This window comes from Danio rerio, chromosome 18 (assembly GCF_052040795.2).
Source record: "Danio rerio strain M-AB ecotype USA chromosome 18, GRCz13ab, whole genome shotgun sequence".
NCBI lineage: Eukaryota > Metazoa > Chordata > Actinopteri > Cypriniformes > Danionidae > Danio > Danio rerio.
Window position 1 is genome coordinate 13059981 of NC_141038.1, and position 24783 is coordinate 13084763.

The window sequence follows — 24783 nt, forward strand, 5'->3', positions numbered from 1 at the left end:
ACCCCGAAACATTATCATTCAAAATCTGTTTATCAGGTTTACAAAGAATAGAGTGATTAAAACATTTTCCACGCATTTTATAATAAGCGTAATAGAGGGTTAAGTCCAACCGGCTTGTGTGTGTGTGTGTATACATACATCCCCAGGAGGAGGGGTTCTGCGCATGCGCACTGGAGCCACTAACCACACGCGGCTCAATCACGACATTTATTTCGGCGTCCACTATGCATCATCTCAACACTCTCGCTGTACGGACGTCCAAACACAGTCGAGCTTACTGTAAACACCGTGAACGCGCCGTCCACGATTCTCCCAGCAAATAACATGGGTTAAGAAGAGGATGTCTGGATAATTCATTTCAACTCTTTGCAAGGATGGGGACTCGGATACTGTTTTCTGGCAGATGCGTTTTGAAAAGAGATCTCAAAGAAGGGTTTTAATATACACCTTCCACTCTTTCGTTTCCCTTTCCTTCTTTTCTTTTTTGAGAGATGATCGCAGAGTTGGTGTGCAGCGCCGTGGCACTGCTCCTGTATGTCAACACACTGGACGCCGATTTCTGCTACGATGACAGGTATGTTTAGCCTTCAATGAATCCGATACATCCGATCCGCGCCGAGAGTTCGGCGGTTTCGTAGCAACCGGAGAATGTTGAGTCGAACGTAGTAGCGGCGGCTTTTGTTCTTTTGATACTGTTACATGTTGCGACAGCGCGGGGAATGGCGGCGCAAGCGTGACAACTGTCAGCGGATAAACACGGGCGCTCGTGCAACTTTCGAACGTGTAGTTGTTGAGCGTTTGTTGTTGTTTTTGGGATGCGCTTGCAACCTGTACGGTCTGTTTATGAGGGAGAGCTATGACGCCTAAGAATATCACACTTCATTTATACCAGGGGAATTGTCAGCTCGCGGGAACTGAAGGTGTCGGAGCTTGGTTATTTATGATAGGAGTGGTGTTTATGAGTGATGTTTTGGAATATGAATTATGTTTATAAGCGTTTTAGTACTTTTAAGATAGGTTTGGATTCTTTGCGCATACATTTGCTGCACTCAGCAGTTTGTTGCCAAGTTGGTGATATCATTTCAGTCTATTTTTTTACACACCAATTGAGAAATAATGTGATAACAGCCTTTGTGGCTTTTCAAATACTTGAAAATCCTTTTTTTATTTACAGCTGGCATCTGTATGTGTGATGCAGAACTGGTATCTGATGCGTAAAACAAATAGTTGGCGGTTCATTCTGCTGTGGCGACCTCTAAAATAGAGACCAAGTCGAAGGAGAATGAATGAATGAATGTTTACTGAAACAAATTGTGTTAAATTCAAATTCTCATATCAGACATTGTTACAAGCATTCTGGTGATGCTTGCGTGGCGTTCAAAATGACTGGCCTTTTTAAAAGCAGTGATTAGACTCTTACAGAAGTTTAAACGTTCAAATGTAAATAGAAAGTTTGTTGCAAGGATATTTGCAATAAACAAATGTGGTCCGTACGTTACATGAAATTAACATGTTTTACTATGAGAAAATCAAAGCTATACGTCTATAAAACCTCAGATTCATATCTAAAGGGGAAAAAAGCCTTTTTTGAGTGCACATGCTCGCTAGATTAAATTTATGTAGTTTATTTCCACATTGAGGTAAAGTTGGTTTTATATTCACACATTCAAACTTTCTCCTTAATAATATAATTTCACAGAAATAGTCGAATTTGCAAATTCAAAATGGTGAAATCATAATAGCAGCTATCAAAGTACTATATTGTTCACAACTAGTCAAAAAAATAGTGGTTTCAGACTGAGTATTAAAAGTACCATGGTAAACAATATAGGTAGCATGTCACAAGATGTCACTGAACAAATGTGCAAATATAAAACCAAGTTTGCCTCAATCATTTCCTCCTGGATGAGATTTTTTTTGTGTAGCTGTTGATGTAAAAATACACTAATACAGAGTTTTGCTGATGAAGTAAAATATACTATAAAGAAAAAAAAAAAGATAAAGGAGCACCAGATGCTTAAGTACAGTTTTTAGTTCATTTCAGATCAGACATTGTTATGCACGTAATATGTGGTTCAGTAAAAGAGTCAGATTAAGTCAGGAGCCACCCTGACTGATTCGTTTACAATTCTTCAAAAACAACTGACTCATTATACAGTAAGCTGGTGAATCGTACTGCACTGGCCGCTCGGTCTGTTTCTGTTTAGCTGAAATAAACCAGCTCATAAGAGCAATTCCTTAGGGAATTGAGCTGCTCTTGTGTCTTTTTGATTCGCTACTTAAGGTGAAATCAGTTGTTAGTTTATCTGACTATACCAGTCGCACTACATGTTCCTGATCCAGTCGTGAACTTGATTGTCATAAAAGAAATCATGAATCTTTGTTCTCATCCTACTCTTAGAATGGGGTTTATGCACACGGACTTAATTTCAGTCAGTCAGCCAACGGTCTTCCAGTTAATTGTCATCCCATACAAAATTGCCACGTTTAAGATCTGATTTCTTAAAAAAAAAAAAACTGTGATCTTCACTGCCTGGCTCAGATACAGCCTAAAGTTTCAGACCAAACAAGAAGCACTTCATTAAATTATATTTTTCAACGCCATGTCCTTAAAACATGAAAATTAATTTTACCCCTGTATTTTCAATGAAATTTCTGCACTTGTCTGCTGCTAATGACAGTGACTACATTTAAACAGTATTTCATCCCTTTTTTTTGCTTGAACAACCAAATATTGGATGCTTGAGTCTCTTTAACAGGTTACATTTGAATTACATTTCAATGTTGTTGCTGTAAAAGGAACCTTATGAAAATTGTCACATTAAACTTTCATCAGACCTTAGTCATTGGCTGAAAAACACTAGCTGTGCATATAGTCCATTGAAAGGGAGATTTTGCAGCAAATAATCATCCAGTGGGCACTTCTTGAATCATTTCTGATTTGAGTAACATTTTAAAGTTCATTTCGGCGGTAAGGTTTCATGAATGCTGAAGGCTCTTCATAAAAAAGTCATTAGGACCTTTATTTTTAAGATGGTACTAATATTAAATACATGCTATAAAACAAAGTTTTCAACACTTGCTCCTGCCACTTATTTGTAATGCATGGAAAAGCTAAATGTCCATCAACTCTCTCACAGGGAGAACGGTAGCTTTTCACAATCTTTTTTTCCTCCTTGCACCCCATGAGGATGACAAATTTATTTTCCTAAGTGGCGTTAGGGCATGTTATAATAACATTAAAGAAACCTAGAGCTGCATGACAGTTACGCATGGTTGAGAAGCAATAATCTAAAGAGAGAGCGAGCGATGAACGTGTCCACTGTCACCAATGAAATGAATGTGTGTCTGGGGGCTGGTTTCCTAAATGTACAGTGACTAATTTATTTCATTAGACACCTACTGACTTCTTATGGTATGAGAACTATAAAAGGCTGCTTTTTTTTTTTTTTGATGGATTTGACTATCTCAGAAATTTGTGGAATTTATAAAATGAGGTTTTGTTAATTTTCTTAGGTTGTCAAGACATGCACTTCTCTTTTATTTTCCTTATAGCTCAGCTATTAGAGCAAGTACAGGTCCTCTGGGCAAAGCACCAGTTACAACACATACTGTAGCATAAAAATAATCTACTGTATTTATATTGTCACCCATATTGTGGTTCTCAATGTCTGCATTAAAAGATCCAAAAATTTTTATTAAGGTCAAATGTCTGGAACAACTGATATTACATAACTTGTTTTTAATAAACCTCCATAACATGCATCATAAGTGAACACTATTTCTTTTCTTTAAATAAAGTAGCATTTGCATTCAAACACATTAAATACAAAGCAAATGTGGCAAAACAAACTAAAATAAGTGCATTTTTGTACAAAACACAACAAAAGGTAGGCAAACAGCATCTGGATGCAGTCATGATGATGCAAGCTGAGATTGCATATTTCAGAGATGCAGTGTCAGACACAATGAACTCAATAGAGCGAGTGATGTCAGGGGTAGGGTTAGGTGTCCAAAAAGCATTGCATGCAACTTAGATTGCCACTGCACCAGGTCTGCATTCAGACCCCTCCCCCCAAAAAAAAGAAAAATACAAAAGATGTCTATGAAAACTTTAGTTTTGGGGTCCTTATTTCTGTATTTTGTGGATACTGCCAATCAAAATGTCTTTGTTTCATGTCATGGTGGCGTTTCACATTTCCACTCTTTACAACTCCGATTGTCTCCTTACAAATCAAGCAGAATGGCTTTGTACTGGCTTGTGGCAAAATAAACTCATACTCAGGGGGAATTATTTGCCCCCTTTGAATTTTATTTTTTTTTTTAAATATTTCCCAAATTATGTTTAACAGAGCAAGGAAATTTTCACAGTATGTCTAATAATACTTTTTCTTGTGGAGAAAGTCTTATTTGTTTTATTTCAGCTAGAATAAAAGCAGTTTTTAAAAACCATTTTAAAGTTAAAATGATTAACCCCTTCAAGCTAAGTTTTTTCCGATAGTCTGTACAAACCATCATTATACAGTAACTTGCCTAATTAATTACCTATCTAATTACTAATTACCTACTATCCTGCCTAGTTAACCTAATTAATTTAGTTTTAAATTAAATGTCACTTTAAGCTGTGTAGAAGTGTCTAAAAAATATATAGTAAAATATTATGTACTATCACGATGTGAAGATAAAATAAATCATTAGTAGAAATGAGTTATTAAAACTATTGTTCAAAAATGTGTTGAACATTTTTTTTTTCTGTTAAACAGAAATTGGGGGAAAAATAAACAGGGCGGGGGGCAAATAATTCTGACTTAAACTCTATCTGTCCAATTAACGTTGAAGTGTCAAGTTTTCTTTACTGTGTAGACCAACATCTTCATCCATTCAAACAATCGTTCTATTGTTATGCATTAAAGCAGGAGCCCTGCTCGATTACTTGAAGCGTCATGTGATCACTATATGTCATGATAACAGAGTCAAGCAGGTAAACTTTAAATATTTAGCCTTTGAGATTTTTTATTTATTTATTTTTTTAAACTAAACAGTTGATTTACTAGGTTTATACATTTTGCAATGAAGGAAATCCACAATTTAAATACTTGGTCTTGAAATAGGAAATGGAGTTGGGTCCGGATTAAATACACTCACATTCCGGATCTGGACCGGAGTCCGGACTTTGAGAAGCACTGCCGTATAAAATGCAGGCCTCCACATAATTCATTTATTTTGTCCTAACACAAACTGATTAAGTTAACTTAACACATTTAAGTGCATTCAATATAAAACAATTAAGTTGTCCCCCCAAAAAACGCAATGCTTGTATTGTTTCAGCTCATTTTAAATAAGTAGTTTGAACAAACAGCAAAATCTTCTTTTAGTGAAAGCAGTAGATTTTTCAAACAGTGTTTTCTGTTTTTAAGTACACTTGTTTGTGATCAGTCAAAGCATCATTAAAAACAGTAATGACATTTTGTCTGATTTCTTTCCCCGAGGTGGAAAGAGCATTGAAACAAGTGTCAGGCCATGTCCTGGGCAGTGTTACACACCCTGTGCTAGTTATTGTTTAATTTGCCTTGAGAAAGAGCAGATGTGACATGGTGGGAGACTAGAAGCCTTTTTTTTTTCTGAATGCTGATATCACACGTGTGAACGAGAACCGTCTCTTAAATCACTCCACTCACTCTATTACTAAACCAAATGCTTGTGAGCACCAGGCTTGGTAACATTTAAGAAAGCACTATCAGATATCCCAAGTCGTATAAGGGTTTTTATTAAAAACGGGAGGTTGGCATTTGATTTTGGAGCATAATAAAAGCGTTGAGGAATGGGGGTTATGATTTTTAATGTGGAGACAGGAAACGGAGCACTTAGCAAAGTGGTTCTGCACATATATATATTGCGACCAGAGTAATGCACAAAACATTCGCTTCAAAATGCTGGCTAAAAAGCCCCCCAAAATTGAAAAATGTGAAATTTTGATGGCAAAGGCAGCATGAGTTATACATTAACATAGCATTATGTGTCTGGTTTGCCTGGTCACATTTTAAAAAGAGTGACATTTAGTTATTTTTATTATTATTTATTTTCCAGGCTTCTCATAGCTGGAAGAAGCTCATAACAAGAATTCTTAACTTAAGGGTTATAACAGAATTCTAACTGAAAAAGCATTTCAATCCTCAATAAATATGTTGTCTTTTAAAAGCACATATGTTTGTCTTGTGGTTTTATATATGATGCACTGTTAAATCCATTTGTGAAAAGACAAAGACCTTGTTTAGGCCTGGTATGAATATGCATCCATTTTTAACCACTTTCAGAGGTAGTTGAAGATGTATTCGACCAGGTCGCTTTCATAGTGAAATGCTCCGGAGATTGAACACATTCAAATAGCCAAAAACAAAGTAACAAAGCAAAAAACTTACCTTTGGTTATTGACCTAATTCTTAAATCATACAGAATTTGCTGTTGAAGTGCTTCAGCCTCATGAGATCCACTTTTTGCTTACCTATTTATTACATACTCTATTACTAGATCTAATATAACAAGAACTCTGATAAACCATATGTTTTTGTGGTAATGTGTTTATTAATACTGTAGAATCAAATGAATGCAGTTTTATCTTATTTTTTCCTACGCTTATCCTGGTTTTCTTCCGGGCATATTTTTTTTAATTGATTTATTTTATTGTTTCGTTTTTAAAAACTGTGCGACTTGCATGATAGAGCACCCTCTGGCCTTCGGAGGAAATTTACCACTGAAATCAGATTAAAAGATCTAAGAAAATAAAGTCTACACCCTGAAACACTTCACATAGTTTTGCAGCTGTCAGAGTACAAAGAAAAGCTGCTGTTCTCAGTATCATTGGTGGTGTCTTTAATGTGTAATTGTTTTTAATTCTATATAAATATACTATATTGTTGTTGGCCAGATAATAAAATACACACCTTCTGGTGTGTGCTGCTAACTAGGGATGGGAAAAAATACTGATATGTTGTCGTGATATTTCTGGCTGCAATACATTATCGATACTTTGTCGATAATTGTCATTATATTATCGATATTTGTTTAATTGTACAAAAGATAATTAATTAACCAGTCTTATGCTACAGTACACTCTCTGCATATCAGCATTTTTAAGCTTGTTTTCTACTCCACAAATAATATCATTCTATAAACTATGTGTTGTTAATGAAAGAAATGCATCTTATAACTTTTTATGCTGCTTTTTTACCAAAATCGTGAAATATTGTTGATGGTTTCTTGTGACGTATCAATGTATCGCTAATATCATAATATCGATATACTGCTAATATCGTCATGTATAACTGATATGATATATCGATATATTGCTGGTATCGTGACTTTGTGGATACCGTGATATATTGTGATCTATTGCTGGTATCGTGATATATTACTAATATTGTATATTGTGACATTGATCTATTGCTGGTATCGTGATATATTGCAGATATTGTGATATATTGAAATTGCTGGTATCGTGATATATTGCGGATATTGTGATATATTGAAATTGCTGGTATCGTGATATATTGCGGATATTGTGATATTGATATATTGCAAGGATTTTGATATATAGCTGATATCTGAATATTGATATTGCTGGGATTGTGACTTATTGCTGATATTATAACATATAAATAAATTTCTGGTATCGTGATATATCGTGATATTTCTGGAATCGTGAAATATTGCTAAAATCATGATACATCGATATATTTTTGGTATCGTGATATATCGGTACATTGCTGGAATCATGATGTATTGCTAATATTGTGATATTTTGATATTTAGCTGGAATCGTGATGTATTGCTAATATCGTGATATTTTGATATATTGCTGGAATCGTGATGTATTGCTGGTATCGTGATATATTGAAAAATTGCTGGTATCGTGATATATTGCTGATATTGTGACATCAGTATGTTGCTAAGATCGTGATAAAATATCACATTAATATCGTATCCTGAGGTAACCTGTGATTCCAGCCATGCCATAAATGAGGTTTTAATTGGTAAGCAGTTATTAACCAAAATTTCCATAATGGTGCATTCCTACCAAAGCTGCTGTAAATCTAAATGGAAATTACCCATTGAATAATACTAAGCTTTCTATTGCTTCCTCATTAAATAATTCATCTCTCTCCTCGCTTGCCCGTGTATCATTTGCAACGGTCGTGACATACCATCACTCAGGTCTATTAGGCACTCTGTAAGCCAGACTTTAGTGCTCCATGTCCCAGTCTCTCTGGGGAGCTCTTCAGATCTGCTCTGCGTCTCCAAATCACAGCGACCCTGACACTTGCGCGGCAAAATAGAGGCCATAACTTGCAGAGCTCATATCTGTGATGCCATAATCCCCACACCCAGAGCGGAGATGGAGAAAAAGAGTGGATGGATGCCAGGCCTGAGTTATGGTCTCATCTCTGTGGCCTGCTGTGAACCTGTCCAGAGGCCTGATAGATGAACTCACATGAGGAATCGTCGTCATTCACCTGAAATTGAGGGCAAACCCATTGCCGTTTCAAGTTCTCGCAGGCTCTATTTATTTGGGGTTTGTGGTTTTGGAAAGGCTTTTGAATGGGATGAATGGGTTCCTAAAATGGCAAATTTTTCTTTCTTTTCTTTTTTTCTTTTCTCATGTCAAGATGCATCAGATAAGTTTGCAGGACATCCTTCACTAGTACTTCTGAAGACTGCATGATGTGGTGGTTGCAGTGCATTTATCATCTGTAATGTTGTTTCAGAGTTGACGGGAGCTGAAAGTAACAAAGAGGGGATTTGTTTGGACCATGGTTGGTTATAGCTATGATATTAGGAGTTAATAAATATTTTTCCTTGCATCTAAGCACAAGTCAGTTTTAAAAGTTTTGTATTGTTTTTTAGGTGTAATTACTTTGCTAATGGTAACACTTTGCAATAAGGTTGTATTAGTTAATATTAGTTTACTTACATGAGCTAACAATGAGTAAATACATATATTGCAGTATTTATTTATAAAGTTAATGTTCATTAAAATAAGTTTATTGTTAGTTAACTCACATTTTTTTAACTGGATTTTACTATACACGTATTTTTCATCATTAGTTCATGATATTAAATGCATTAACTAATGAAACTTTATTGTAAGCTGTGACCAAACTAAAAGTAATATATTTTATGTTTTCAATTTCAAATGATATTGTAAATAATATCATAGAATATTAAGTTTACAGAAGTACATTGTAAAACGTGATTTGGGAGTGCACATTTTGTACGTTTTACATTTTTATGTTTTAATTATTATCCTAAATGCATGTTTCACAGTATTACAATCACAATACAATACAACGACAAGTTGCATATTACCAAAAAAAATTTCCTAAATATTGAGATAAAAGAAATATGACATTTTTTTAAAATTCAAATTTATTACCTCATATATTGTTAGATAATTGTTAATAATAGTTAATATTTTAAATAAAAAAACTGTAGCCTATTTAATTTATTAGGCAAATAACAAACTTGCCAGCAGTCAGAATTTGGCCATTTAAAAAAACAAACAAAAACATACTATTACTATGACTAGTACTACTAAAAAAATATAAATAAATGAATAAATAAATAAAATAATATTCATAATAATAGTTCAGAGCTTTGCAGTTTTCCTAGTCTCTCTTATAAAAAGTACATTTGAAAATTCACGAATGACAACAACACTTTTTCAAACTTTATATTGGCCATGTTTTCTTTCAAGAATAATGTCCAAGATTTAAATTAAAAGTTACTTGTCAAATGTTTTCTCTATTTAAAAACAATACAGTAGCGAAAGTTGACTTTGCTTTTCTCAGCTGTTTTCTTGCAAAAATATATATGTTGGACTTTTGAAAAATTATTGTTGGCATTGGTCAAAATATTTTACAATAAATGATTGCATAGCAGTCAAAATATTACAAATGAGCTCATGTAACAAATTTTGGATCTTTGTCAGTAAGTGATGGGTCTTCCGAACCACCTGAACACTATATACATATATATATTCTGGATGGATATATATATATCGATAGATTACTTATTGCTTCTGAAGGTGAAAACAAAGCAAAAGGAATATTTTTACTTGCTGTAAGCTTTTACTCATATTTGGACTAGAAACGAGACTAAGCAAAGTATGAACAGCATTATTTTTATTTTTTTTTTGCATTGTGATTATTTAATTTCTATACATTATTACTATTAGACCCAGAAAACCATCAAATAAAGATCTTCAAACTATCTTGTAAAACAGTATTCATATTGCAATATTTATCACTAAAAATTCAACGTCACATATCAGATTTTTCAATATTGTACAGGCCTAATAGATAGATAGACCGATAGATAGATATTTAAGATGGGTTTGGGTAAAAAAAAAAAAAAATTTCTCCTGTATGATACCAAGACTTTGGCTTTGCTTTTTCAGTACTGGTTGTCATTAAACCTCCCCACTGACTCTTCTCCATTAAGCAATTTTCCAAGTGGTTCTGCTGGTAGTTCAGTTTCCAAGCCTGTTTAGCTGAGGCTGCAGGGATGAGCTGGTGTGCTCTTTAAATAGCCTGCGCTGTTGGTTTGGGTTTTTGTGGCGCTGTCTGGCTCTGTTCTCCTCAGGCTCTGCTGGAGTGTCCACCCTGCGGATCCGACCGCACACTTTGACTCTGTGGTGATGTCGAGAACCAAGGGCGGCAACCCAGACCCGGAGCATCTCTCTCCTTGATTCCGTCCATCCCAGCGGTACCCTGTAATTATCTCAGAGAGGGAAAAAAAATTGAGCGAGAGACACTCTACGGCTCGCACCACCCCTACATGGCCCCCTTTTAATCCTCCAACAGCTCAGTCCAGATGGTCATGTTTGCAAAGCATTGTGGGTGTTTCTTTTTCTTTTTTTAAAGGTTTCTCCCCTTCTGTACTTTTGTTTGAGGGGGACTCGTGGGAAGTTTGATGTAGACATCAGCATTCCAGATGACTATGATTATGACTTTGACTCAAAGAGTGCCTTGCAAGAAGATTATTGGTATATTGTGGTCAACATTTCATACTTTTGTCAAACCCTCTAAAGGCTCTTTGTTCATCAGTCTGTTGTGTTTTCTGGATTGCTTTTTATTAAAGGGTTATTTCACCCAAAAATTAAGATCCTGTCATGTGTAACTCGCACTCATGTTGTTCCAAACCAATAAGAATCTTCAGACCATAAATCTGAGAGATTTCTGTTTATGTATTCAAGTCTGTTCACCCAAAACTCTGATGCTCATAAAGTTAATATATTTTTATAAAAAAGTAATAATTAATAATAAATAAAAAAATTATAAAAAATGAATTCATATGAATTAAGCGGATATGAAATAACACGATCATTTCATGAGATGATGCATATAAAAATCAGCTAATGGAAACGCCAAGATGCGCATAAATTTGAAAATGTGCATAAAAACGTATGCGCATAACTGAGTAGGGTAAACTTTTTATTCGATAAGAGAAGAGGGGCATAAACTACGATGGAAACCTTTTTAACATACAAATTCTTGTTTGTGCATTTAAAAAATCATGTAATTTGGTTGAGATGATGTGATAAAAATGTGTGAATTGACAAATCAGCAGGCTAAGCACATTGTAAAACATCTGAAATGTTGTTTTGGTCATTCTAAAATGCCTTAACTATTTCACTATTAGTGTTATATTATTAATGACCTCCAGAATCAAGAGCGTCTGTGTTCCGTGTCACACCATCAAACTTCTCCGCATGTTTACTGCGTGTCAGGATTGTTATTTATTAAATAACTTCTTCCGCAGTAAATTCTGTTTTTACTGTTAATATGTGGTGCCAGTTAATCAGGAAGTGACGATTTTATTCGCATTGACTCGTTGGATGGAAACGCTGCTTTATTCGCACATCTTTGCGTAAATCCACTTTTGCACATAAAGTGCATTAGCATTTTTGGATGGAAACATGGCTATTGATAAGCTATGGACTTTTTTTTTTACTCTATATTGATCTAAGAGCCAGTCACACAGCAGAAATATGCAACTAAATGCAAACTAAACAGAAACTTAACTGGCTAGCTACTAGCTAGTTAATCCAGTGACATGGTACAGGCTTCAAGGCAAAATCTGTGTTTTTGTTCACTGATCATCTTTATATGTGTGAACAAAAGCAAAAAAATATGTTCATAAAAGCATGTCTGTTACGAAGAATTTGGTTAAAACCACTATTTATTATAATTTTATGAATGTTTTTTTTTTTAATATCCTCTTATATTTTCTCTTGTTTGCTTGCTTGTTTGCTAACTTACTGGTTCATTGGGGTCATTATTGGGTTGTTGCTAGATTGGATAGGAATGCGGCCAGAAGTTAATGAGAATTATTTATATTATATATAAAATTTTCCATTATTGTATTGTATTAACGTCTAGCCACAACCCTAAACCTAACCGTCACAGTAATGTAAAAACAGTAGTTTTAACGAGTATTATTTATGCTGTCTATTAATTTACCCAATATATATATATTTTTTTTATGCTTTCCACCACTCCAACCCTGAATCCAACCGTCACAGTACTGTAAAATATTAATTATTGTTATACAGTGTCATAAAAATGCTACTATATTGATGTGCGTGTCGCACATCAATATACGGGTGGTCGTGTATACGATCGAGACTTGATTATCGTTTGCCGGTGTGATGTTCAACTATATCTCGAGTTGTGTTTCCTGTGTAACCTGATGAATACTGTAGATGTGTTGTGGGTGGGTGAAAGTTTCATTAAATATATCATAATTTGTGTTATGATGATGAACAAAAGACTGAAATGTTTGGAACTATGTAAGTTTGTTTAAATTACAGAACTTTAATAGATTGATAAAGCTGAACACCCTGATATATTTGCAGTAAATTTTAGTTTTTTAATTCTATAATGTAAAATTAGTATTAGCTATAAAGGCATTTGTGTCCGTATACTGTTAACAAACATCACTGCTGAAGTAAATATCTAAATATGCTTCTCTCAGTAACCAAATTAAGACTCAAGAAAAAAAGAGAAAAGAATTAAAAAGAAAATTTAGGGAGAAGCCATTAGGAAAGCATCTGATCTTTTAAATACTGCATTGTATTTCCTTTTGAGACTTGTAAACAACTGACTTTTATACTTGTATTATATTATGAATCTCAATCTCTTTGAATCTCAACAGTTTTTGTTTTATACAGACAATGCAAAATTCCAGCAAGTACGTGCCAGTGGCCTGAAAGTTTAAGAGACTTCAGGCTGTGGGTTAAGTCATATAACTCCAGGGAGTATTTTGGCACTTTCAGAATTGGGGAAACGTATTGCCTCATCTTTTGGTTTGACCAGAGATGTCATAAAATAAAGCACTAGACTAGACTGAACAGCCACCTGTGCCATTTCTGTGAAAGCTGCTTGTGGAACAGCTGCTTTCGCTTTCACTGCATTATAAATATTGTTACTTTAACTTCATAATGGCATGACAGTGGTTTGTCATTGCATGAGCGTATAGATGGAATCAGAGCCCAGTGTTAGCAATGTTATAGTGGTAAATGCGAATTGAGTTACTGTTGGTGAGTAACGTAACCAGTTGGCTGGAAACTTTATTAGTGACTGCAGCATGAATTGGCATACTGTAAGCTGAATTGCGCAAACTTAATGTGGCTAACAACAAAAAAGATGACATGCATTTGGTTGCCAGTTTTCATCAGGAAATTTATTATAAATTTAAAGCCATTGAAATATCAGCTCTAGCTCAAAAATGCCCAGTGATTTCAATATTATTTAAACAGACTGATCATTTGTTATTGTCATGATCCTTAGCAATCTAGGTCTTGCAGATCGCTGGAAAACATGTACTCACCCAGAATACAATTCTGCCACTGAACTGCACTACATTTCCCATCTGGCACATCACTTAGACACCAGTTCCGGATTATCCCTGATTACTTGCACCCAGCTGTAGATCATGAAGACTTATTACATGGACTGTATATACACCTCACATTCACACAAATGGTGCTGAGTTTTTTTTTTTCCATGAACATTATAAAGCGTTTTCCCTGTTTGTCCTGAATAACGTCCATGAATAAAGTCAGTATTTAGGAATAAAAAAATAGTAAAATCTTAAATTAATATAAATGAATGGTGAATCATATCAGTCATTGTAGGGCTGGGCGATTTGGCCTAAAATCAAAATCTCAATTAATTGAATATTTTACCTCTATTATGATTAATTAATTATTATTTTATTTATTTATTTTGCCCTAACAGGTCAGAATAAACAGGTTTTGTACAGTAAATGTGCTCACATATTACAAGTGAGAGATTTTGAATGAAGGGTGCATGACTTGAATTTAAAATAATTGAGGAAAACACACACTATCTATAATCTACGATTATTTATTGAACATCGACTTTGAACAACTGAATTTAAAACAAATTAAAAATAAATAACTTTCACTTTTGGAAACAAAATAAATTCTTTTCAATGTTTGGAATGAAAATAAGCAGTATCTCTTCTGAATGTAGTGCAAAGTTATGGTGAAGAATGGGTCCATCATCCTACTTGACCAGAGATCAGATGGGGCTGCGATGTGGTCGCAGAAGCTTAAATCAGCCTTTAACAGAAACATGTATTTTTTTCCACATGCAGTATAAAGTAATTGAAAAAATCGTCCTGGAAAAGTTAGATTATAGGTTCTAAATGTCAATTTCGATTACTTTTCGATTAATCACTTAGCCCCAAGTCAATTGTTAGTGTACCAAAATGTAATTCTGAGGTTTTTTTTTTGTTGTTGTTGTTATTAAAACATAGTAGTTTTAATTTACACAGTGACCTGGAGATGTCAATTTTTCCACATAATTTGTTTAGATTTGGACAAGCTGTATAGTTCCATATGGCTCCAAGTTGTACATTTGCATTTATGCATTTGGCAGACGCTTCCGTCCAAAGCGCTGAAGTTACACAACAATTTATGAGAGCGTAAATGAATGCATTACTAGAGTGGAAAGCACAGCAGTGCCCTGAGGAACAACAGGATTTGCAGAGGATTGTGGTTTGATAATAGGTGAGGAATGTATTGACGTTTTTGTTCTCTGAGAAGCTCCTCTTGGACCACTGTCTCTGTGACGTATGTTGACCTTTGCGTTATGGGTCAGCGGCCTTCTGACAAACCGCAAACACTATTAAACACAGCCCGCTCTACTGTAGTTGGTGAATGTGTGTGTCTGTGGAACCATCTGATTAACAATAACTATGGCCATGACCTCTTACCGTGAACTTTCCCAGGGATGAAACCTCAGACCAACCAGTTCTCCAATTTACTGCTGTCCTGCTGTGTGTGAGGTTTAAACGGGGTGAAAAAAGTGCTCTGAATGTCTCTAAGAGGAATATCAATGCAGAAGTGTTGTCTGAAATGGTCTGTAACAGTATTTGGCTTCCAGGTTTCTCGTGATATCTTGATCTAAGTGAATCTGAGGCTTCAGTTTTCAGTCCCAGACTTCAAAAACAAGTAATGTTTACGTACTTTTAATGTAAAACTATATGCTGTATGTGTGTGTGTTTGTAAACTAACATATTTTATTTTCAGGATGCATTTATTATTATTGTTGTTGTTGTTGTTGTTGTTGTTATTATTATTTTTATTATAATTTTTATTGTTATTATTATTATTATTATTCTAAGTTGTTATTATAATTATTATAAGTATATAATAATTATATAGTATTATAATAATTATAGTAGTATAATTATTATAAGTAGTTATTATTCTGATTTAATACTAATAATAGTAATAATAATAATAACAATAATACTGATAATTATGATAAAATCAATTTTAATGGTATTATTATTTTTATTTTTACTATTATTATAAGACTTATAATAATAATAATAATAATAATAATAATATTATTATTATTATTAAAATAAACTTTATTATTATTATTATTATTGTTGTTGTTGTTGTTATTATTTTTATTATAATTTTTATTGTTATTATTATTATTATAAGTTGTTATTATAATTATTATAAGTATATAATAATTATATAGTATTATAATAATTATAGTAGTATAAATATTATAAGTAGTTATTATTCTGATTTAATACTAATAATAGTTGTAATAATAATAACAATAATACTGATAATTATGATAAAATCAATTTTAATGGTATTATTATTTTTATTTTTACTATTATTATAAGACTTATAATAATAATATTAATAATAATAATAATAATATTATTATTATTATTATTATTATTATTATTAAAATAAACTTTATTATTATTATTGTTGTTGTTGTTGTTGTTGTTGTGATTTATTACTAATAATAGTAATAATAATAATGATGATCATAATTATGAAAAAATTATATTATTATTATAATAACACTATTATTATAACACGTATAATAGTAATACGATTAATATAATAATATAAATAATAATAATAATAATAATAATAATAATAATAATAAACAACAGTATTTGTTGGTTTGTTTAATATGCATAGAAGCATATTAGAGATTTTTTTTTCTTCCAGAAATGTTGAAATTAAACAGAAAATAAAGAATACACTAAATTAATATTTATATAAATGCTCAAAAAAAAAAAAAACCCACACACACAAATTGGACAGAAACTAAATTTAATAATAAATAAATAAAAACACAATATTCTTTTTTTATTACAGTTCAGGTTTTTAAAGCACCAGATCAAAGGTATGCATCTCACTGAGTAGTTTGAACTTCAACAAAAAAGTTATTTACAATAAATATTTGCAAATGACTTCTTCACAGACATCAAACATTGGAGCAAACAATTAGAATCATATTTAAGTGCGTTTTATTTCATTGTATTTCAAAGCAACAAATCAAATGCTTCAGTCGTGCCAGTGCCTGTTGATGAGCGTGTCCACTGTGTCCAGATGGTGTCTAGACTGGGGTCTCAGGATTTGGAGCAGGCCGAGGTTTTTTTTTTCTTTTTTTCTTGGTGGTCTTGGTGGGCAGGGGCGTCTTTTATTGAAGTCTGGTATTAGAAGGTCATGCAGATACCCAGAGCATTTTTTTTATCATCAATTTTGTATTTAATGGCCAAAGCTGATTTTTTTCTATTTAATACCTTTCGGTCACATGACCTGTGTGGAGACCTGGTGGGAAACAAATATAAAGTATAAAATTGTTCCAATGCATTTGTATGTAACTAAGAAACCAAGATCAGTCGAATTAAATGTTTTTGTCAATCTCTGTTGCTCACGCTCTTTTGACTCTCTGAAGAAACCGCATCTCTGTGTGCTGACTGCCATTTGCTTTCTTATGGGGCTCTGAAACTGGCTGCCGGTCACAGCTCCATGGCCTTTTATCAGACAGCTCTGGACAGGCCATAAGAGAAAGATAAGAGGCCATATGTACAGCAGTGCAGATTAACTGTTGGTCACGCTGGAGGATCACACAGCTTTCTCTGCAGTCACACTGCATCTCCGCGGCTGTCATTTAATTAAAAGCCACACAGATTATCTGTCTAGATTCATTATTTTGGCTGCCGCCTTTCTGCCCCCTTCAATTATCAAACTAATCCCATTAGCCACTAATTAAGGTAGAATTAAGTCTACGTATAAACTGTGTGCCGCTTACTGGAGTCCTCTTTTAACCTTTGTCCTGCAAATGAAGATTTACATTAACAAAAGTTTAATTAGAAATTAATAATAACATTTAATGTTATAAATGTATTATTATTATTTATTATTATTATTATTATTATTATTATTATTATTATTAATGTTATTATTTTATAGTTATATTGTTATTGGTATTGTTATTATTATTATTATTATTATTTTGTAGTTATAATAATATTTATTATTATTATTATTATTATTTTGTTTTGTTATTATTATTATTATTATTATTATTATTATTATTATTATTATTATTATTTGTTGTTATTATTATATTATTATTATTTATTATTAATATTGCTGTTGTTGTTGTTGCTATTTTAATATTAAAAGTAAAAGTTAAAATTTAATTATAAATGAATTATAATATTTAATATAATAAATGCATCTATTATTATTATTATTATTATTATTATTATTTATTTATTTATTTATTTGGTAGTTATGCTTTAATAATAATAATAATAATAATAAATTATTATTATTATTATTATTATTTATATTGCTGTTGATGTTAAGATATTTGAATATTTTTTGTTCTTGTTAAAAGTAAAAGTTAAAGTTTAATTATAAGTGAATTATAAAATGTAATATGATAAATGTATTATTATTATTATTATTATTGTTGTTGTTTTTTATTTGACAGCTATTTTATTATTATTAATAATGTTGCTGTTTATATTATGTTATTTTAATGTTTTTGTTGAAAGTAAAAGTTTAATCATAAATTAATAATAATAATATTTAATATTATAAATATATTATTATTATTATTTATTTGTTATTTATATTATTTTTGTTATTATTATTATTATTATTATTATTATTATCATTATTATTATTACTGGCGACACGGTGGCGCAGTGGGTAGCACGATCGCCCCACAGCAAGAAGATCACTGGTTCGAGCCTCGGCTGGGTCAGTTGGCATTTCTGTGTGGAGTTTGCATGTTTTCCCCGTGTTCATGTGGGTTTCCTCCGGGTTCTCCGGTTTCCCCCACAAGTCCAAAGACGTGTTACAGGTGAATTGTGTAAGCTAAAATTGACCGTAGTGTATAAGTGTGTATGGATGTTTCCCCCATCATGGGTTGCTGCTGAAAGGAAAATCCGTAAAACGTATGCTGGATAAGTTGGAGGTTCATTTCGCTGTGGCGACCCCAGATTAATAAATCTGAAAAAAAAAAACGTATGCACCTTTCTGTGTTTAAGCTCTGATATCATGCTTTTCTTTATTGTTTATCTGAACAAAATACTACCTACTTATTACAGTCATAAATATTATTACATATCACTTCAAAGTAGGCCTGCATGATATTGGAAAAATCAGACTTTGCAGTGTTTTATTTTTCTGCAATATAATGTATCTATACAATTTCACCAAATGATTGAATAGCCTCATTTGGAAAGAATATATAGTCATACACTTTTTTTTTTTAAGGTTCAATTCTCGCCAATAGCAAACCATTAAATATGACTTTTGCTTTCTAATTTGCTCCCTAATAATATTGTTAATATCTGACATTAAGGTAGTTTAGGTATTGGGCTAGGGATGTAGAATAAGATCATGCAATAAGCAGCCAATATCTCAATAAGTGCATGCTAATGAGCAAAGAAAAAAATTAAATAAGCAGTGCATGCTTTATGGTTTTCTATATTTACATGTAAAATATACACTGCAAAGTCGACTCAAAATTGCATATTCTGCGTTTGACTATTGTGGATGTACACATTGCGCACATGCAGCCTTACATCAAAGTCAAAATATGTTAAAATACCACAAAATAACTTTCAGAAAATACATTAGAGCCACAAACAATCTTAAAGAAAAAGAAGCAGCAACAACCCTTTGACAAAAATTTTATATTGCATCATTGAATTAGTCTCTTTATGCTTCAGCTAATCTGTAAACAGAAACCATTCCACAACATATTGATACATCATTATTACACCATTTACAAATCTCAGATCATTTTGATTTTCTTTACTTGATTCCGAAAGACGAGAGCTGGATCTAATGCCATGTTGGTGTCCAGCGCCTGGTCTTCATTGTAATAGGATTAGCAGTGGCCTGTGGATTGAGTCTGTGTCAGTAAAGCGTCTGATCCGTTTGCAGCACAAAACCCCCCCCCGCTGCTCGCGTCTGAGGAGGATGCTATAGTGCACTTAAAACACAAAGCAAGCGTCTCTTTTCTGCGCTCTACCTTCTCGAGTGTCCTGCGCGGAGGAAGCTGGACGTGACCAGGCCAATAGGCCTTTGTGCTGTTTGGAGAGCTGTGTGGTCTCTATTCAGTCGTCCACTGGCCACTCCATTAGCGCTCATTGATGAGAAATAAGCCTCCGTTGTGCTTCCTGTTGGCTTGGATGAACAAAGGAGTGTTTTTTTTTTTTTATGTCTGGGCAGGGAGTTGATGCAGTAGTTTTGTTTATCACCCTGTCAGATTCTATCAGATCAGCGCTGTAAACGTGCATTTGCTGGGCAAGACTTTCACTGCCGAACACCAGAGCATTTATATTGAGGTCTATTTACAGGCTTAAGATCTTTTATGATGTTACATGATCTTTTGAGATGCTTAATTTCAGTCTGTCTGTCTGTCTGTCTGTCTGTCTGTCTGTCTGTGTTCTTGTCTGTCTGTCTGTCTGTTTGTCTCTATCTATCTATCTATCTATCTATCTATCTATCTATCTATCTATCTATCTATCTATCTATCTATCTATCTATCTATCTATCTATCTATCTATCTATCTATCTATCTATCTATCTATCTATCTATCTATCTATCTATCTATCTATCTATCTATCTATCCGATCTAATGACCGACCGACCGACCGACCGACCGACCGACCATAGAATCCATCACTGTACCATTGAATCTTTTACAGTACTGTTGAATCTATCGCTGTATTAGAACTGCACAATTAATCGTAAAAAGATTGCGATCTCGATTCGATCCCCTAGACGATCTTAATCCAACATTTCTACGATTCTGTCAATCATATTTTCAAGTTCAGGAGAGAAGCAATGGTGGTCGTACAGGTCTTCACATTGTTTTACATACATTGTTCAGCAACGTGGACACCTCCATATGGTCTTGAAAGAGTCACATGCTGTATTTATAAGATATAATTCACCTCAAAAATGTCATTTCTGTCTTCATGTAAGGTATTTGCGACCGCAAAATCACACGTGACGTGAGCTGACCATCAGCTTTTACTATAGAGAGGGTGGGCGCGCACGCGCCTCCGAAGGAAGTCTACTTTAGTGAACAGAACCTGCATAGGCTATGAATAACAGGTAATAAAGTTGTAAATAACAATCAGTTTGTAGCACAGAATGATCGTTTGGGAGCCGCGCGGGAAGTGAACCGCTCTTAGCAGTAAAAATAAAACTGAAAGCGTGCACAGTGTTGCCAGATGAAGCTGACTGATTCCAGCCCAAAAAGAATCCAAAACCCACCAAACAGAAAATGACAGATTGTAAGCAAATGTCTCAAACACAATAATTCAACATCAGAATTATTATCAGCATTAATGACCAGGACAAATCTAAAGTCTGTTCAAGTCCACCATTCCAAGTCTATACAAAATTGGGCATTTTAACCAACATTACAGCTACACAAAGCCCATTGCTGTTTTTACCACATGCTTAAGAATAACAATAATAATTGCTGACTCGTATTAACCTTTATTTTATATTTACAGAATCGTGAGAAAATCATAATCTTTATTTTAGGCAAAAAAATTGCGATTCTCATTTTAGCCAGAATCCTTTACGCTGTATCATTGAGTTTATCATTAATGCTTTATCGTTGAATCTATCATTGTATCGTTGATAGATTGTGTCGTTGTATTGAGTCTGTTGTTGTATCGCTGAGTATACCGTTGTAACGTTCTTTTTATCGTGGTATTGTTCTGTTTATCATGGTATCGTTCTGTCTATCGTATTGTTCTGTCTATCGTTGTATCGTTCTGTCTATCATTGTATTATTGGATCGTTCTGTCTATCGTTGAATCGTTCTGTCTGTCATTGTATTATTGGATCATTCTGTCTATCGCTGTATCCGTAAAAAGTAAAAAGTAATGGATGTTTTATGTTGTTTTATTGTGTTAAAAAAGTGTTTTAATTAATGTATTATTGTTACTATTATTGTTATTATTGTTAGCTGTGTTAATCATTTTACACTACATTAAATATTACTATTAAACTGATTAGCTGTACATTTGCATTTATGTATTGTATTGTTGTTGACATCTTATATGAGACAAGCTCTGATTCAAAGCTCTGATGTTTGCCTACAAAGTGACTTCTGGCCTTGCTCCTTCTTATCTGCTCTCACTTCTGCAGATTTATATGCCCTCCAGAAACTTGCGTTCTGTGAATGAACGTCGCCTCGTGGTTCCATCCCAAAGAGGGAAGAAATCACTTTCGCGAATGCTCACGCTCAATCTGCCCAGTTGGTGGAATGAACTCCCTAACTGCATCAGAACAGCAGAGTCACTCGCTATTTTCAAGAAACGACTAAAAACTCAACTATTTAGTCTCCACTTCACTTCCTAATCTGCAATTGCCTCTCTGGATATCATACTAACTGTACCCAAAAAAAAAAAAAAAAAACTAATACTACTAATACTTTCCTTCTTAGACTTTACAGACCTGAAACTTGCCTATAGCACTTATCCATTGTTGCTCTTATAGTTGTGTAAATTGCTTCCTTGTCCTCATTTGTAAGTCACTTTGGATAAAAGCGTCTGCTAAATGACTAAATATAAATGTAAAATGAGACATCTCAGACATCTAATATGAGTTCTTAGACATCTCATCTGTTCACATCTGAAATTGATGGCTATTTACAGTAGCTTGACTGAATTACCCTTTGTAAGTTTTAGTCAAATTGCAATAATTTCATTGTGACTTTCAGACCGTAATCCAAAAAGTATTTTCTGTTTTTTTTGTCTTCCTTTTTAAAGATCTTTAAATATTTGCACGAATCTTGTAGTGCATTTATGCAAAGTCAACAAGTGTTGTTGTTTTTGGCTCAGACACAGTAAAGCGTTCATTTCTCGAAGGGTTCTGCGGCTCAGTCCTTTCTCTACACTGATCTTATCTTCCAGATTACCTTTGATTCAGCAATCCTGCGGCCGGCTTGGCAGGGCAGAGATGACTTTGCCAACCTCATGTAAGCAAACTAGGGCATGTGGGCCATCTGCTTTCCATATCTGACATCATGGCAGATGGGCAGTGCCCGTTTGCTTTCTTACAGCAGGATTAGATTCTGGTACTTAGGCTTTAGAAAATGATCTGTCTGAAGTCTGCATGGCATGGTGAGCACAGGCCACCCTCATGTACCTACTGTAGACAAGTAGAAATAATCACTTGCCTATGACTTTTTGTCTGTCTTCAGTATCTCTTAAATGTATTTTATTAAATATTTTATTATTATTGTTTAGTGAGCTGATTGAAGTTCTTTTAGTTAATTAAAAGGCAGTGTTTTAAAGGGATAGTTCACCCTTAAATGAAGATTGTGTTGTTATTTTACACACTCTTTACTTGCTTCAAATCTTTGTAGATTTTTTCCTGTTAAATTATTTTATGTAGTGTTTGAATAAAGCTAAAAACCTGTACCTATTGACATCCATAGTAGGAAAAAACAATACTATGGAAGTCGATGGTTACAGGTCTTCTTTTGTGTTCAACAAAATGAAAGAAACCGCACATAGCTTTGAAATCATTTGAGGGTGAGTAAACACAATTTTGTGGTGAATTATCCCTTTAAATGTATTTATATTATAATTTTTAAAATGTATTATATATATTTTTAATGTATTTTAGCGTTTAAAGCCCAGCTCATGCTGTTTATTTTAGCAATGATTTGGTCATGAGACAAATTTAGAAAATTATAAAAAAGATTCCTATAATCGCAGGCTAAAATCTGTGGCTTTTGTTTGTTGGTTTGAAATGTTCAGCTTGTGATTAATGGTCATTGGAATTAAATTTTCCCTCCTATATTTGTCGTCAAAAGTCATACTGCAAGTCTGACACTGCCAGAATTTTAAAGAACCAGTAGGAATGCTTAATCTGATGATGATCTAATCAGCAAGACAACTTTAAACCACCGCAAGAACAGTTATGAGTGATGACTTTTTTTCACACATTAAATACCTTGTCTCCTAGGGGTTTGAATTTTTTATTATATGTGTTTATATTTACTTTTGCATTAATTTTATGTTGCTTTTAATTTGTGCTTGTCTTATTTACCTACTCATTGGTTAATTAAGGTGATCAGATTCAGTAGCTATGTTTCCACCCACCTATTTTTATGCGCATATTTGGTTGATGGAAACACCAAGATGCACATACATTTTGAAAAAGCGCATAAAAATATGTATGTGCATAACTGAGTTGCATAAACTTTTTTTTTTTCAAAAAGAAAAGATGCGCATAAACTATGATGGAAACACTTTTAGCGAACACAAAGTATGTGCCAGTATGCACATTAAAAGGTCATGTGATTTTGTTATAAGAGATCATGTGATGATAAAAACGTGTCTGAATGGATAAACCAGCGGGCCGAACACATCGTAAAACATCTGAAATGTTGTTTTGGTCATTCTACAATGCCTTAACCATTTCAGTGATAGTGTTATTATACAATTAATTACCTTCAGAATTGTCGAGAGCATCTGTGCTCCGCGTCTCATGCCTTCAAACGCCACCACATGCTTATTGCATATCTACATTGTCTTCTAAGGCACAAGTAATGTATTAAATAAAGAATGGACTCATGCAGCTTCTCCTACCACAGCAAATTCCATTTTTACTGTCGATATTTGCTGCCAGCTTGTCAGGAAGTAACGATTTTGTCCCCTTGACTCATTGGATGGAAAAGTTGCTCTATATATTTTTAAACAGCTATTGTTTTAGAGGTCAAGTGGCAGCGTACCGATATTTTTGACTTTTTCTAATTTGTAAAATTACTGCCACAGATTGTATTCCATGAGATCTAATTTCAGAATGCGGGGTACGTGTGATTTGATGACGTCAAACCGACAAGCTGCAATCATAAAGGATTATTAAA

General features: G+C 33.6%; 1 protein-coding gene across 3 annotated transcripts in view; it reads left to right on the forward strand.

The window, feature by feature from the left end:
* Positions 1-236: 236 nt before the first annotated feature.
* tmtc2b (transmembrane O-mannosyltransferase targeting cadherins 2b) overlaps positions 237-24783 on the forward strand; it is a 204194-nt gene continuing 179647 nt past the window's right edge. For all 3 annotated transcript variants that reach the window (XR_015514756.1, XM_087293007.1, XM_087293008.1), the window contains exon 1: positions 237-574. Coding sequence is in view for 2 of the 3 variants with exons in the window: in XM_087293007.1 (XP_087149133.1) it covers positions 492-574 (83 nt within the window). In the remaining variant the exon portion in view is untranslated. The remainder of the gene's footprint in view (positions 575-24783) is intronic.